This window comes from Eretmochelys imbricata, chromosome 4 (assembly GCF_965152235.1).
Source record: "Eretmochelys imbricata isolate rEreImb1 chromosome 4, rEreImb1.hap1, whole genome shotgun sequence".
NCBI classification, from domain to species: domain Eukaryota; kingdom Metazoa; phylum Chordata; order Testudines; family Cheloniidae; genus Eretmochelys; species Eretmochelys imbricata.
In genome coordinates this window covers 34,852,920-34,870,846 of record NC_135575.1, presented here as the reverse complement: position 1 = coordinate 34,870,846, position 17,927 = coordinate 34,852,920, and the positions used below count along the sequence as shown (strand labels likewise).

The 17,927-nt window shown below is 39.8% G+C and overlaps 1 protein-coding gene across 2 annotated transcripts in view; it reads left to right on the top strand.

Moving 5' to 3' along the window:
* PAPSS1 (3'-phosphoadenosine 5'-phosphosulfate synthase 1) overlaps positions 1-17,374 on the top strand; it is a 72,697-nt gene extending 55,323 nt beyond the window's left edge. For both annotated transcript variants that reach the window (XM_077815113.1, XM_077815114.1), the window contains exons 11-12: positions 7,856-8,085; positions 16,681-17,374. In XM_077815113.1, the coding sequence (XP_077671239.1) occupies positions 7,856-8,085; positions 16,681-16,819 (369 nt within the window). In that variant the 3' untranslated portion in view covers positions 16,820-17,374. The remainder of the gene's footprint in view (positions 1-7,855; positions 8,086-16,680) is intronic.
* Positions 17,375-17,927: the final 553 nt, after the last annotated feature.

Sequence of the window (17,927 nt, the reverse complement as noted above, 5' to 3'; positions counted from 1 at the left end):
GTTATACTAGAAGCCACAGAACTTCTGCTTGGTTACAAAAAAATCTAGTTCCATAAGAGCCGAAGATATTTAATCGAAAGGTGTTACTTTGTCCTATCAGAGATTACATCATAAAAGGACTCCAAGTGGTTTTACTCTTAACACACTTAGATTGGGATTTCAAAGGTGAGGGAATTAGGTGCTCAACTTGCAGTGAAATTCAGTGGGATTTGGATGCCTAAATCCCTTAGGCTTATTTTGAATATTAGGAAAATATCTAAAACATACATGGAATCACACGATATGTTACACTTTGGAATCTAGTGAGTATTACTTGCAATCTTTCTATCCACCTATTATGTTAATGAGGATTATCTACAGACAGACGTTAAACAAGTTCCTCACTTCTCTAAAAACAGTTCTCTGTGTTTGGCTGTAGAAGAATGTCAGTTCTGTTCAATGTGGCATAGTCTACACAGAATTTGCTTTTTAAAGAAAAAATTTCTGCCTTCAATAAATAGCTTAGCAAGAGGGGAAAAAAATGGCAAAGTTGAGCTGATGGAATGAGTGAAGCTTGTAACTATGACTTTACAAAAAGTAATGTAGGAAAAAAATGTTGGCATGTCTCAGTTTTTAAAAATGTGTGAGTGTATATAAGTGCATATTAAAAACAAACAAACCCTGAAATATGTTTTAATATTTAAATGCTGCTTTAAGATTTGAAATTTTAACAAAAAGTCAGGAAATGCAAAGGTAAAGTTTCTAATAAGTGTTATTTCCTACCTTTTTCATTCAGGATATATTTCAGTCTGACAAGTAATCAGAAATAGTGCACAGATGCAGTTTGGCTGTGTTTAAAATTGCTGTGGGAACTGTAACTTTCACATTTTCTGACTGTTGAGATTTGCAGTCTTAAAACTATTTTCCTTGATGTAGGGGAAGTAATTGTAGTAATGTTCTATTCTTTTAAGTTCCGGAATCTTTCTGTTGACAACCTAGTCTGCCTGAATATATTGCTAACAGAAATAGCAGTGACTTTGGAAATACACAAGAAATACTGTTCCTTTGTCTATGTGACATGAGGAATACCCATCTTCTAAGACTGTAAGGGACAGATTTTCAAAAGAACCCTGCATGCAATAGCTCCTGTTTAAACACCTAAACAAAGTGGACAGATTTTTCATTTGTGCTCAGCATCTGTTGAGACTAATGGGAGCTGCTGGGTACTGAACACTCTTGAAAATCTTGTCACTTCATTGAGGTACCTGAATAGGTGCTGAGTTTGTAGAACAAATAGCCCCAGTTTTGAGTACTGAACACTTCCGACATGGTGTCCCTACATCTTCTGGATCTTTATAAGAAAGGCCATAATGGGTCAGACCAAAGGTCCATCTAGCCAAGTATCCTGTCTTCCGACAGTGGCCAGTGCCAGCTGCCCTGGAAGGAATGAACAGAACAGGTAATCATCACGTGATCCATTCCCTGTCACTCATTCCCAGCTTCTGGCAAACCGAGGTTGGGGACACCCTCCCTTCCCATCTTGGCTAATAGCCATCGATGGACCTAATCTCCATGAATTTATTTAGTTTTTTTTTGAATCTTGTTATAGTCTTGGCCTTCACAACATCCTCTGGCAAAGAGTTCCACAGGTTGACTGTGCGTTGTGTGAAGAAAGACATCCTTTTGTTTGTTTTAAATCTGCTGCCTCTTAATTTTATTTGGTGACCTCTAGATGTGTTATGAGAAGGAGTAAATAACACTTCCTTATTTACTTTCTCCACACTAGTCATGATTTTATAGACCTCAGTCATATCCCCTCTTAACCATCTCTCTTTTCCAAGCTGAAAAGTCCCAGTCTTATTAATATTTCCTCATACGGAAGCTGTTCCATACCCCTAATAATTTTTGTTGCCCCTTTCTGAACCTTTTCCAGTTCTAGTATAGGCCACTTGCATGCCAAATGGAAAAACTGTTCATTCCCTTGCCTGTGTTTGTCAGTTTGGGCTCTGCTGTATATCTTGAAGTAGTTCTTGGTGAGAGCTGCTCTTTTACACAGGAATAGCCGTACGGGATCAGACCCAAGGTCTGTCTAGTTCAGTATCCTATCTCCATTAGTGGATAGCACTAGAAAGCTGCAAGCTTTAGATAGGTTGATATGGGGTAATCTGGCCCCATGAAAGTCTCATCCTAATCCCTAATCTGTCTTCAGCCCTGAAAAATTGAGAGTTCATCTCATTTCTGCTGCAGAGCTACTCTCCTCCTTCATCACTAATGGGTAATGCTACCTGTGGAATTTTGGATGTGATCCGTTGTTATTCCTGGAGTCTCCAGGACTAAGCCTTGCCCTTCAGATCAGGCCACCAGATCTTCTGCATCCAGTGGTATAACAAAATAGCAGTTCAGTAGGGGCGGAGGGTCCCGGGAGGTGGTGGTCAGGGAACAAGGAGCAGGGGGTGTTGGATGGGTCACGGGTTCTGAGGGGGGCAGTCAGGGAACGGGAAGTGGGACGGGTTGGATGGGGGCTGGGGCCAGGCTGTTTGTGGAGCACAGCCTTCCCTACCTGGCCCTCCATACAGTTTCACATCCCAATGTGGCCCTCAGGCCAAAAAGTTTGCCCACCCCTGGCCTAGGTCTTCAGAGTTGCTGCAGACAAGATGTTAAAATCCTGCACCAGTTGGAATGCTAGGCATCTGAAAAACTGTTCATGAAGAAAGATTCACAGCTCCCTCTACAGTGTTTCTAGTGGCCGTGCGGGAAGCTTCATCTGCGGAAGATTTGCAAAGTAGGTTTCCATTCCCCTGCGGAGGTATCTACTCGTAGGAGGTGCTACTGGGTTGGTTCCCAAATAATTCCTTTAAATTACAAATCTCTTGCTGTATATGGGGTGAATGTCTGTTTCTGCCTGTTATTCTATTACAGTAGTTAAAACTCTCTTCTTTTCCTTTCACTCCCTCGTTCTGTGGTACACTACTTCCCATTAGTGATGAAAGAGGAGAAAAGCTGTGCAACAGAATGAGAAATTTGTGACCTGGTAATGCTCTTTGTTAGCAGATTCTCTCCTTATTCAACCTACCCTGGTGGTCTGGTAAATGACTAGAATGCAATTTGTAACAAATTGAATTTTTTTTTCCCTAAAAAGACTTGACCATTTAATTGATTTAAGGTTGTTATATATAAATCAAGTTATTATTTTAATGCTAATCCATTGCTGGAGGATTTTTACAGTTTTGGAAGAACTCTTCTGGTGGCCTGAGCTGCAGGGTGGGACTTAGTGCTGGAGCCTACAGCAACACTGGATTGCCTCCAAATTTCTTAGGTAAATGATATTAACCCAGTAGTGATGCATGAGGAGAGAAGCTGTTAACAGAAAATTATCAGTAAGAAATTGCTCATTCCAGTATAACTTTGATTATGACCTAAAAGTCATTCATCAGAAGTTAACATTTTTCTATTTAATTGCTCAATTCTGGACATTTGCTGACTTATTCTACTGTGAAAACGCCTTATGATAAAAGAAGAGGACAGTGGGGAATATGCAGTCCTTTGGCACTCTGCCTTCCAGCAGTCTCTTTAGTCTCTTGCCATCTTGCAGAACTTGCTAATTGATCAAACTGTCTTCAAGATGCCAGATGCCTCCTGATCTACTATGGCCACCCAGTGTAGTTTGGAAGGCCAGGGAAATGCAGATGGAAAGTTGTTTTTAGTTTGACTTCAGTTTGGCAAAAGTAAAACTGCTGAAAGTGAGTAAATATTTATTTCATAGTACTGATTAACCTATAGTAATGCTTGCAATTAAAATGTTTATATATGTAATTTTTTATTGCTCTGATGGGATTTTTGGCAGGGAATTACTGGGCTGCATTTCTTTTAGAGGAGGAACGTATTTAATTTTAAAATGGAAATGTGGAGCCAGATCGCATTTCACTGATGGAAAGACTTCCTTTGTATTAATCTGTCATTATACTGTAGGCCAAAAAAAAAAGGAAAAATAAAACATTTTCAGAGAAACTAAGTGTTCCCAAAAAGGATAGCAAAAAAATTAAAGGTTGCGTATTTTTCTTCCCAACCACGTTAAACACAAATGAACAACCCTTTTCCCCACCTCAGCCCTCCCTCCCCCCAGAATTAATATAGAGTCTATTAGGATTTGCAGGTGGTATTTTCAAAAGTGCCTAAGGACCCAATTTTCAAAGGTATTTAGGTGCTGAGAGATGTAGATTATCACCTAGTGGGTTTTCAAAAACACCTGAGCGGGTTAGGCACCTAACTCCGATTGATTTCTGAGTGAGAGAAGCTTTGGGGAGCTTTGGATTTAGCAGTGATATGCAGAGGTGTTGGGAGCAGGGAGCCCAGAATCTCATCAGAGGTGCTCGTAGCCACCTCCACTCCGGCTTTGTCTCAGCGAACCAAGCAAGAGTGCCAGGGGTGCAGAGTGCTTGAGCCATCTGTGCACTAAGAGTTCCCTACTTCCATGCAAAACAGTGCAACGTTTACTCCAACTGTGTTAGAAATAGCCACCTTCTTACTGGTTGGAGTGTTGAATTGATTTAAGTAGATGGCTAATGTGTGAATCCTGTAGATTTTAATTAATGGTTTATGTTTCAGTATGTTGTATTGGGTGATTGTTAATAAAGGGAGTTTTTTATGTAGCAATAGGTTGTAGTGTATTAATATGGGAAACTATTGCCTGTCCATGTTACTTAAGTGATGTGGTGATTTATGCATAACTGTTTTTTCAATAATTGGCATTTATGGTTGGAGATAAGTGTTGCACATTTTATGCAGAGATGAAGAGGAAAGATGTGCATTATGGTGGGCGTGTCTGGGTGAGGTAATATACATATGGCAAAACTATGGTGGATGGGTGAAGATTGAGTTAGGGATTTCCTGTGGTGGCTTTTTATTTCCTTTTTTTTTTTTTTTTTTAAATAATTGTTGTATTGGTGATATATGCAGTTGAGCAACCTTACCTGCTTTTTAACATTTTGTTGGGACACTGTATATTCAGCTCATGGATCATTTCCCCGCTCCCTGTCTTTTAGTACCAAATAAGAAGCATAGTTATTTGAACACAGGTGCACTTTTAAATATGCATTTCCAAATTTTGCTGTTATAAAGCAACGTTGTGAGAGAATGCATAATCTTTTAGGGAAGTGCATTTTACTCTATCAGATTAACTTTTAAATTTTGGGGGGAGTATTGAGGATTGTGCCTAGAAATTGTAATATTATGGAATGGAGAAATAGTGTGTGCTTGGGTCTAAACTATTGCTATCGTTTATTTCAGTATCCTCAAGAATACTCCAGGATATGTGCTCCCTCATGTCTCAGATCAGTGTTCCAAACACTATGCTAAAATTACTGTATCTTAAATATGTAGAAGACCCAAGGAAATCTTAGATGTCATTGGATTGCCTGGAGATAAAGCACCACTTGTATGGGCAATACATATAAAAATGATGCAGAAAACCACTTTAATTTTAGGATAGGTCTAGATGAAGGCTTATATTTACATATTTAAATATTTGAGGAAAAACTTGTGTTTGTGTGTTTGTTTAGATTAGGATGTGGAAGTCATTTCTGTATTATCAATCAGAGGCTACCTACCTATGGTCATCCACTGTTTGAGGGTGTGAGACACTCTTCTGACACGGCATGTGTGACTGGTTGGATCACAGAAACCCCCTTGGGAACTGCCAACTGATGTGCCAAGACTACTTCTGCCCCTGCTTTCCCTGCCAGTTTGGGACTCCAGGACCCTGTCTTGTTGAGCCAGACATGCCAGTCTGCTCCAACACAGACCCAGGGTCTGATCCACGCACCCCAAAGTTGCAGACTTAACTGAAAGCAGTTTAAGAAATGTTCCTGTCTTTGACACTAAGATTCCCAACTCACAATGGGGTCCAAACCCCAAATAAATCTATTTTACCCTGTTTAAATCTTATATAGGATAAACTCATAAATTGTTCATCCTCTATAACACCGACAGATATGCACAGCTGTTCCCCCTCTTCCCCCCCCCAGGTATTAATACATACTCTGGGTTAATTAATAAGTGAAAAGTGATTTTATTAAATACAGAAAGTAGGATTCAAGTGGTTCCAAGTAATAGCAGACAGAGCAAAGTGAATTACCAAGCAAAATAAAATAAAACACGCAAGTCTAAGCCTAGTACAGTAATAACACTGAATACAAATAAGATCTCACCCTCACAGATGTTTCTATAAGTTTCTTTCACAGACTGGATGCCTTCCTAGTCTGGGCACAATCCTTTCCCTGGGTACGGCCATTGTTCCAGCTCAGGTGGTAGCTGGGGATTTCTCATGATGGCCACTTCCTTTTCTCTTCCACCCACTTATATATCTTTTGCATAAGGCGGGAATCCTTTGTCCCTCTGGGTTCCCACCCCCCTTCTCAATGGAAAAAGACCAGGTTAAAGATAGATTCCAGTTCAGGTGACATGATCACATGTCACTGCAAGATTTCATTACCCACTTGCCAGCCCACAGGTATACAGGAAGACTTACAAGTAAAAAAGAGCCATCTACAGGTAATTGTCCTGGTTAATGGGAGCCATTAAGATTCCAAACCACCATTAATGGCCCACACTTTGCATAACTACAATAGGACCTCAGAGTTATATTTCATATTTCTAGTTTCAGATGCAAGAGTGATACATTTATACAAAATAGGATGACCACACTCAGTAGATTATAAGGTTTGTAATGATACCTTACAAGAGACCTCTTGCATGAAGCATATTACAGTTACATTATATTCACACTCATTAGCATATTTTTATAAAATCATACAGAGTGCAACGTCACAGCATGTTAGTTCAGTTACATTTCTTGATTTTGTAGGCTTATCCGAACAGCATTTCTGCATTGCTCTCTACAGGCAGGTTAATTTTGACACTGCTGTTAAACATTAAAAACATAGTGATTTACACATTAGGTCTCTTTGTTGTAGTCTCTTGTCTTTTTATAGTGGGCAATACCACATGTTTCAGAGGAAGGTGTCAAAAAATCTCTGAAATATATCTACATTAACACTGTAATTTTTCACCTCTAGGGGAAACTTTCTTCCCTAACTCATAAGCTTGTGTTTAGAAGGCTGAAACAGGACACCTCTTTTAACTTCATTGTTGTTAATACAACTACAATACTCTTATCCACGTGAATAACTAATCTGTTTTAAATCCTACTGAGCTATTTACTTCCACGCTATCTTACACAAGGGAGTTGCATAGGCTAATTATATTACTTAGCGTTTGCCCTTATAGATTTTTTTTATTTAGTTCCTTTAAATTTAGAGGTCCCAGCTGACCATTCTATTCATTATTCATTCCATTCATTCGTCATGTCAACATATTCTTTCCAAGTTGTGTCATCCTATTAATCTCCTACAGAAGCTTCTCCCTACATCTTAACATGACATCCCTAGGGCAACTACAGTAATTGGTTACATGGAAAAGTAAGAGGAAAGTATTCATTGTAGCCTGACTGTCTTTTAATGAAACTTAGCAGCTGGAAATGGAAAACCAGCACTGTGACCAGTCAGGTCTTCATGAACCTAATAGCAAGTGCTCTGTTGAACCCTCACTGATTTATGGCTTGCGAACTGCTTAACAAACTGGTATGTAATATTGCTTTCAAGCAAACTCTTGTTTTATATTTTTACTGTAGAATAACAATAATATATACACTGATGCACATTTTATTTATTTTCTTGGGACATGAGACACCAGAGCCTAGTTCTACGTTATAGGCAATAGTGTTAGTTTAGCAGTAGCAATAGCGTTGTTGGTCCTCCCACTTACTCCCACAACTTCTCTTTGTCTCCTGTTGGTTTGTTTTTCTCAAATTGTGTTCCAGGTTCAGTGGCATTGCAGGTCACGGATGGTAGCAGGAGCTAATTTCTACATCGTGGGACGGGATCCAGCAGGCATGCCACACCCTGAGACTGGGAAAGATCTCTATGAACCAACCCATGGTGCAAAAGTGCTGACTATGGCGCCAGGCCTCAAAACATTGGAAATTGTACCCTTCAGAGTTGCAGCTTACAATAAGAAAAAGAAGGGCATGGATTATTATGACTCTGAACAGTAAGTTGTTTCTGAGTAATGTGTGAGGTTTGGGTTGTATTTTTGTTAAGTCTTTCAGCATTTATCACCTAGTTTTTGATTAAATAGAAGCTTCTCGGAGATCAGACAGTTTGGTTTGGGAACACTTAGTCTCAGTTCACAGTTCTTAACTTAGAGACTAACCAATTTATTTGAGCATGAGCTTTCGTGAGCTACAGCTCACTTCATCGGATGCATCCGATGAAGTGAGCTGTAGCTCACGAAAGCTCATGCTCAAATAAATTGGTTAGTCTCTAAAGGTGCCACAAGTACCTCTTTTCTTTGTGCGAATACAGAGTAACACGGCTGTTACTCTGAAACCAGTTCTTAACTTGTTTTTTATCTTTGTATAGAAGAAATTATTTTAACCTCCACCTCTTTTGAGGTTGTTCTTCACTCTGTGTGTCCCAAAACAGTGTCTATATCTATATATATTACTGTGGTGCCTACCAGTGCTGTGCCACTGTAGGTGGAGATCATTTACCATTTCATTTCAAACCACTTTCTTCAGGAGTTTAAAACACAACTGCTTTCCTTTTATACTAGTTGATATTGCTGACAAGCTGTAAGGGTAGATGTCTTTCCAAAAAGACAGCATAAATTAGATACGTTATGTCTACAGCATACATTGGGTGGCCACCCTGAGGCTCCGGAGCCACATGCGGCTCTTCAGAAGTGAAGATGCGGCTCCTTGTACAGGCACCGACTCCGGGTCTGGAGCTACAGACGCCAACTTTCCAATGGGCTGGGGGGAGTGCCCATTGCTCAACCCCTGGCTCTGCCACAGGCCCTGCCCCCACTCCACCCCTTCCTGCCCCCTCCCCTGAGTTTGCCACTCCCTTGCTGATCAGGGGGAGGGAGAGGGAGGCGCTGGGAGAGGAACTGATGCGGGGGGGGGGGCGCTGCTGGCGTATTACTGTGGCCCTTTGGCAATGTACATTGGTCAATTCTGGCTCCTCCTCAGGCTGGCCAGCCCTGGCCTACATCTACGTGCTATGTGGTGTATCAGGTCTCAGTTATCAGGGCAAGCAAGCTGCCTGTATCACATGGCCTGCTGAGGGGTGTTGTGTGGCACTGCTGCTTTTCCCCCAGTGGCTGGCCTCTGTGAGAGCTTCCTGTCCCTTCTGGATACTGACCTGATCTATGAGCAGGTCTAACTTTTTTTTTTTTAACACATACAGCCACCCCTAACTCTTGTTGCCGTCCAGTTCAGGCAATAGAAAAAATGTGGCTGTGCTGTAGGGCCTGTGCATGTGACCACTATGCGCCTATTGCTGAAGTTGCAGGATCCCTCCCTTGGGATTTTTCTATAGGGTAGGAAGGGTGGTCTAGGGAACAGGGCAGTGGACTGGGACTCAGGAACCTGAGTTCAGTTACCAGCTCAGCCACGAATTTCCTGTGTGACCTTGGGCAAGTCACTCAATCTACCTCATGCCTCAGCTCCCCTTCTGTAAAATGGGAATAATACTTCCCTACCATCCAGGGGTATACTGTGAAGATAAAATCGATCGGTGATTTGAGGCACCCAGATCCCATGGTGATGAGGGCCGTATAAAAAGGCCAGTGCTTTTTTTCCCTCCTACCATTTGTTTGAGGCTAGTGCTTGCAAGCCCAGGCAGCTGGTAAGACGAGAGAGGTTAAATGGTTTTTTTTACTGAAGGAGTGAGGCCAGATGGAAGTAGGGAGGATTTAAGATGATATTCTGAAGAACTCCTAAACTCTGCAAAACTGAAAGTGACCGAAGCTGTGTTTTTTCTGGAGCTAAATAACTCCATAGGACCATGGCTTTCACTCTTGTAGAGTTGAGCAGGTGTTCCCATCCCCTTCACACTAGCTGGCTGAACTTATGGGTGGGGATGAGGAAAAGGTAGACAGACCTGTTATGTTCAGCCTCGCAGCAGGGAGAGTACTTGTGCAATGCCGACAAGGATTAGATGGCAAATTTACAGAGGGAAATTATGCAGGCATTTGGACAGCCCGTATAACCATGTAGTACCTGGGCCCTGTATGATGCTTAATTAACAATTTGGGATGGTTACGTAGTTTTGGGTGTCTACTGAGGTGGAGTAATTTTCAAAAGTGCTGTAGGTGCTAAGGCGCCCAAGTCCCACTGACTTTCAGTGAGACTAAGGTCTGGTCTATGCTGCAGAGTTAGGCGTGCTTATTTACATGGCTCAGTGCTGGGAAAAATGTCATGCCCTGTGTGATGTAATTAAGCCAGTCTAAGCCCCAGTGTAGACAATTTTAGGTTGATGGAAGAATGCTTCCATCGACCTCACTACTGACTCTCAGAGAGGTAGATGAAAGAACCCCTTCTGTCACTGTAGTAAGTGGTTCTACACTTAGACGCCTAAGTGTCTAAGCAATTTTTGAACTGGTGGGACTTAATCCCTCTTGTAAATTTTACCACCGTTTATTTTTAAAAAAGGCTTAATTTTAAATGCTAACCTGGGATTAGGGACAGGGATTATGTGCATAGTTTGGACTGGTGCTGTTTATAATAACTGAGAGCAGTAGAACTACTTAATATTGAAAAGTTACTAACAGCACCTAAATATTTCTGTATTTATATAAAATAAACTACAAGCTTTATAGTAATGTCAAACTAATGACATGAATATATTTCAGAGTAACAGCCGTGTTAGTCTGTATTCGCAAAAAGAAAAGGAGTACTTGTGGCACCTTAGAGACTAACAAATTTATTTGAGCATAAGCTTTCGTGAGCTACAGCTCACTTCATTGGATGCATACTGTGGAAAGTGTAGAAGATCTTTTATACACACAAAGCATGAAAAAATACCTCCCCCCACCCCACTCTCCTGCTGGCAATAGCTTATCTAAAGTGGTCACTCTCCTTACAATGTGAATGATAATCAAGTTGGGCCATTTCCAGCCCAAATCCAGGTTTTCTCACCCCCCCCCCCCCCGCCCCCCCAACACACACACACAAACCCACTCTCCTGCTGGTAATAGCTCATCTAAAGTGACCACTCTCCTTACAATGTGTATGATAATCAAGGTGGGCCATTTCCAGCACAAATCCAGGGTTTAACAAGAATGAATATATTGTTACTTGAAGATGTCCCTGTATAGTGATATCATGTTCTATGTAGTCCTAAATCAGCAATGTTAGCAATGGCAAGAAAGTTAAATCCATTGAGTCTACCCACTTGTAACATGGGATAGTGCCTGGGGAGACTATCCATATATTATACTGATAAGGTACTGTCACTGCTAGTGCATTGAATGAATATGCAGGCATGGCCATTAGATTAACCTGCTATTTAAGGGTCCTTGCAATAGATACAGTAGCAGTTAATATTAAGCATCTTATCCAACCAAACATTGGGCAAGTCAAGAGGAGTGTTCATGGAAAGGGTAATGTAAATGTTGGGGCTAGGAACTAGAGAATTAAGCAACTGAGAAATGTTTTCTTTAGTTGTAGTGGAAGGGAACCAGCAACAGACAGCAAAACTGAAATGTGACAGCAGAACTCCCATTTCATGTGATGGAGAAAGTTTGTAGGGTGAAGCACTCTCAGAAAAAGAGGTGCTTAGGAAGCAGAATTTTAAATCCTTTTACAAAGGGAATGCAAGCCAACCACCTGGGACTCAGAGAACTTGGCATTGCGAAGGGAAAACAGACTTAAATGTGTTCTGTGCTTTTCCTTTTGTCAAATGATCAAAGCAGAATTGTCTAGCATGCTGTGTTACCATTTCTTTGTATTGCTGGATAGCTGATCTCACCTACATTTCTGCAGGAAAACTTGAGCATTTTTGCTCAAAGCTGAACTTTTGTAGAATTTCCTCACAAGACTACATTCTACTTCACTGAACTATTACATGCAGAAACCAAGATGGTACAGTACTATGGTCCTGTGCTAACCCTAACTTTTAATGTAAAATTTGATCATACTTACCCATTGATAACTGAATCAGTTAACATTAATACAAGCAAGAGGTTTAGAGAAAACTTCCAAATGAATTTTAATCATTCAGTGCACTAGGTGGGTGCAAAATTTGCTTGCTAGCCAAAAATATACTATGATAACCATGAAAAGGCAGCTGTTACACAGTTAGTTACTTCAGTCAGGTGTAACTTTGCAAGGCTGGAGTTGGCAGCTAAATAACAGTAATTGTTTGGGAGAGGACAGATTCCCAAGTCTTTGCAAGAAGACTTTCCTGTAAAATTCAGCCACAGACTGCTGCTGAGAAGAAACTCTATTAAGAAAGGAAATTTGTTTAATAATCGAAAGAAACCACAGCAATCTTTGGAAAAATTAATAATTCTGTCTTGACGGAGAACGCTGTGAGATCCTCTTAGCTAAAGGAAGCCCATAAATACAGCTACCAGAGCAGGCTGTTTGTCCTCCCTCTAAAATGTGCTTGAAGCTAATCTATCTATATATGCAAGGAGTGATGCTTCTGTAGCTCCTTCTGTTGGCCCTGATAATGGGTTTTGGTGCTGCCAGTGGAAAATAGGAAACTTAAAATGTTAAACACTTACTTTAAAAGTGTGGGGGGAACTTCAATTTGTTTAAACTAAATATTGCACTTTTCTCAGTAGCCTGCTATCATTCTGCCATGAGTAGACACTTTCCTGGAGGTTAAGGCATCAGACAGAGACTGAGACTCAGGAGAGTTGGGTTCAGTTCCTGCCTGTGCCACAGACTTCCTATGTGACCGTGGCCAAGTCCCTTAATTTCCATGCCTCAATTCCCCATCTCAAAACAGAGGTAATATTTCCTTCCTCTTACCCTTTGTCTTCCCTCTGTGGACTGTAAGCTATTTGGGTTAGTGACTGTCTTCCTATTTTTTTGTATGTAAAGCTCATAGCAGGGCATGATGTTGACCCTGGTTTCTGCTGGGGCCTCTTGGTACCACTATAATTCAAAAAAATATTGAATGGTTAAACTTGTAATCTTTAAAGAGAGAGAGAAGCCCATTTTACTGGAGTGATAAGAACTCTGGTCTTGAAAAATGAAAGAAAATAATGAACTGTTAATCTATTTTGTCTGGTTTGTCAATTATCACATACTTTGTTTGATTTTTATATCGTGATTAGTGGTATAGTCCAGTTGTGTTACTGATATACAACGTGAGTAATGTGAAGACCAAGTGGACAGCACCAAATTGTTCTCTGTTTGCATCCTAATAGAATATAGGTTTCCACATGTAAAATGCTCTTTCTCTCTCTATCCATCTTGTCTTTTTAATTGACTTATTGCCATTTCCCCCTTATTCAACTGCCTAGCTCTTTAGAACCGAGCTGCAACAGACTGTACTTGTTTTTGGGTCTCAGGCTTACACCAGGCTATAAATCTGCAGCATTATTGACCTTCAAATGCCCTTTCAGCTACAGAGGAGGCATGAGGAATACTATGGAGCTCTTTCTTCTCCCTCCCTCGTCCCCACCCCTGCTATGGGTTTAATAGAGCAATCTAACCCAAACTTCAATGCCCACTCACAAAACATATTTCATAGCACTCTCATGGAGTGATTTTACAGCTTCAGTATAACAGAGCTGCAATACAGTATGCTTTGGAGAAACTTTCATCATCTCACTGGTGCATATTTTGAAGATCAAGTTTTCTGTTTCCCACGCCACGTTGACAGTTTTCACAGCTAATTTATTCCTGTCTTTTTGGAATGTGTGTTTAATTGCTGTTGCTCCACAAATTGTAAAATTTAAGTGGAGTTGTTAATCCTTGTGCAGATCCTTCATGAAATTCCCTGCTGTACCAACCAATCCATATAGCTGCTCCCCAAAACAAAATAATTTAAATGTTACCAGGCTAAGGGGGAAATAAACTAAGGACACACTCTTTCTTTTTTTGTTGTTGGCCACTTCTAAAAGGCTGTGAGTAACCTTTATTCTTGTGAAAGGTACTCCATCACATCAGTGCTACAGTCTGAAACACAACTGGCAGGAAAATAATTTTAAATAACTTGTGGAAGCATATACAGTAATATAATTTGGCTCAGCCGAAACTAATTCCATCCCATAGAAATAATTTTCAGAGTGCCTAAGTCCTATTTTAAAAAGTGATTTAAGTACTTAGGAGCCTGAATTCTCTTAATTTAACTGAGCTTTAAGTTTCTAAGTGCCTAAGTCTTTTTTGGAAATGAGACTTATGTGCCCTTGAAATGTCTACCCAACATCAACGTTACTCTTATGGTAAAGGTGTCTTTCTGTCCCTTTTGTCGCCCCATTTTATTCCTGCCCAGCTTCCCATTCCACCGAGTAATGAGCACAAGAATTCCTAACGCATCCAGGAGTCCTCCTTAGCAGTCCTCCTGCGTTGTTTAAGATATTTATTTTTTTCAAGTAGCACCTTTTCAACTGGAAGCAAACTACGTTTACCAATATGTGTTTTTTCAAAAGAATGCTGGGTCCTATTGAATTATAGTTTCAGTAATGGTATTGGGTAAGGCTTCCTTTTCTTGCTAGTTACATCCTCCATTGCTAATACTCAATGGCATTATGATCTTTATCATTAATAAATATGTCAAATCGTGAGTGGTTGAACAATTAAAGCTACTTTTATAGTATTTTCCGTTTTAAAATGGAAAACGTTCTGGCAACACATACAACTTCAAACCAAGGCCTATGCAAGGACTAAGCAAACACTATTGGACCAGATCAGTAGCAGGTTTAAATTGGAATAGTTTCATTTCAGTTTAGCTAAACTTATTTATGCCAGCTGCTGAGAATCTGGCCCACTGCATTTAAGGAAAGCCATGCATTATAAAAGAAAATGTTTGCTGGAGGAAAAAAGAAAAGTGAGGAAGAGGAGAAATAACTCCTTGACCAAATCAAAATTTAATTTTATGAAGATTTGTGTAAATCTATTTTAGATAGTAAAAGTTCTTCCAGTTTCTTAAAAAAATTAGAACTTTTTAATGCAGCAATGGACCCCTAGACTTCTTTATAATATTCCCCATAATTCTCTAATCGGAGTTTCTTAGCCATCTGACATATCTTGCTTGAAATCTTCAGGTCTGTGCTCTATGTGGCTGCTCCTTAGGGATGCTGTTATACAAACAGGGCCAGGGAGAGGTCAAATAGACCATGCATTGATGGAGATGCACTTAAATAGCATATCTGAGTCTCTTTAAATCCAAAGGCTGGTACCCTCTTCTGATCCCTTCTGGGAACCTGAGCCTCTGTTCAAATTCCCACCCCATTCCCTGCCTATAAACAGCTAAGTGTTGACACACAAATTGTATGCGAGCTTCAGAATTAACACCCCACAGAGTAGAATGTGGGGAGTCCATTCTTACAGCTATCTTAATCTGTAAACTCTGTACTATCTTATTCACACTAGGAAATTAATCTGGGTGCCACCTCCTGCAAACTATTGGAGAAAACAGCTGCTTGTGTAGATAGGACAAAACTCTTTCCAACACAGTTATTGAGAGGTTGATAGACACCAGAGTCCTATCTATGCTGGGGAAGAAACTTGATGAATGTTCCCTATTTTTCAGTCCAATTCAGAGCACAGCTCTTCTCCATTGCAGTACCCTCCCTTTAAAAAAATAGTTCAGTTAAGGTTTCTTATCTGATGGGTGTTATATATTCTGTGTAGTTGAAGTACGTTTATATATATTTCTCCTTTGTTTCCGCAATCTGGGCATCCACACTACTGAGAGCAGGAAGCTCATTCTAGGCTTTACTGTTCTGCACCGGACTACAATTCAAATCAAAAAGCTGTGTTGCTAACAGCTTGTATGGTATGCATTGTGAAAGGGGACTGTGGAATGCTTTCTGTACTTTCCAGAGTTGCAGCCGTGTTAGTCTGTATCCACAAAAAGAAAAGGAGGACTTGAGTACTCATGCTCAGATAAATTTGTTAGTCTCTAAGGTGCCACAAGTCCTCCTTTTCTTTCTATAGCTTGCTAACCTCCAGCTCATACTGAGCATGGTTTAGCACTTAAAGTTAAACTCTGCCCTCTGATGCACACACTTGGTTCTCATTTGTTTCAGTCTGAACCATGTGCATGTGAGGTCAGTATTTGGCTTTTATTTCAAACAGACTAGGGAAGAATGAGTAACAAATACATGTTGCAAATTGAACAAATGAAGTAAGTAAAATTGCTATATTTAATTTAACAATAAATCACTTTTGCTTAGGAACACTTGGTGGATTTTCTTACATTGTGTCTTTGTTTTCAGCTGTGTTGGATGTTGAACTTGAGTAGCTGATGATAGATAATCCTGATTGCCCTCAATTTTCCATCTCTCCTCCTGAATTTTATCTTTAGGAATTATAGCTGTAGGAAGATAGTTTCATCCTGGTCCACTGCCTATCTTGAGCATGTGCGGACATACACACATACCCCTAATTTATCTTAAGAATATATATATTCTATAGGGTGTATATACTTTCAGGATTTTCTGGTACTCTTCATTAGCAGCATGTCTGAAACCACAGTTGTGTTCTCAAATATCACACTCCAAGGTGGGGTTTTATTAAAGTAGTATAAAGTCATTGTCAAAAAAAGGAGGAGGTAAGATCAGTCTCAGCTATAACTTCCATCTTTTCAATTTACATTCTCTTTATATTTACTTTTTTAGCCATGAAGACTTTGAGTTTATATCAGGAACCCGCATGCGCAAGTTGGCTCGGGAAGGACAAAACCCTCCTGAAGGTTTCATGGCTCCCAAAGCCTGGACTGTGCTGACAGAGTACTACAAATCCTTGGAGAAGGCTTAGGCCTCTTATTAACTGCAGATCAATCTTTGACACTTGATTTATTACCAAGAAGGGGACCACACAGTCACCATTCATGCTGCTTTGTTGTGGTGTCTGTCAGGAAGTTCTTCCCTGGAAACAGACTCTTTCTCCCGAACTTAGCATCATTTGTTGCTTGTCTTATGGGTTCTATTATGTATTGGCACCTAACAAACTGCTGGTTTTAATGTCTTCTCTTTTATTACAGTCTATACTCTTGCAGTAGGATTTTTAACTCTTGTCTTTTTTAATATTATTTTTATGCCTCTGTCCTATGAACTCTGCAGCTGTTACATCGATGCAAATTTTTTTCATACACTATTTAAGCAGTCTGGTAGTTTTTAATTTCATGGTTTGCAGGATAAATGTAATGATTAGAACTATGGAAGTAAATGAAATATTTTAAAACTGTACTCAATACTTTTTCTGTCAACTAGTGATCACAGAAGCATTGTAACTTTAAGCTCTTGTTATATGTAATCTCAGAGAAAACTTCTTTATGAAGCTCAATTAAACTTTTTTGCTTTCTGTATTACATTTCGGAGTTTATTATTTTATTTTGTACTTCTGCACTGGAGCAGCAAAGTGAGAGAAATGCATAACTCGTGAACAGAGAAAAATATAGGCTTTACTATTAATTATATGTAATGCTTATCCCAGAGGTTTAGGGTGGTGGTTGAATTTCTTTTATTTGCTTGTTGCCAATGGTGTAATATGTACTTAGTGGGAATATTTTATCTAGTTGGATTTTAAGTCTTCTCAATATTTGGTGCCACTTATTGTCTCATGACCTTAATACTTTTTTTAAAAAAAATGTGGGAAATCCTGCATCCATTTTTCTAGTTACTTATATTTCTGTATATGCTCTTAGGCAGAGAGTTCATTCTCACCAAAAAAATCTTCAAGTCTTGGCTACTATTGCAATATAAATACATGTCTCATGAGAGAATTTAGTCCAACATATGAACTCCCTATTTCCATCTTTTCAAGAGTTTTTGATGTGAAGTAAAATCTAGCCTTTTTTCTAGAACTTCCTAGTTTGTGTAAACGATGAAGCCCCACACATTTCAGAGGTCCAGAAAAAAATCTT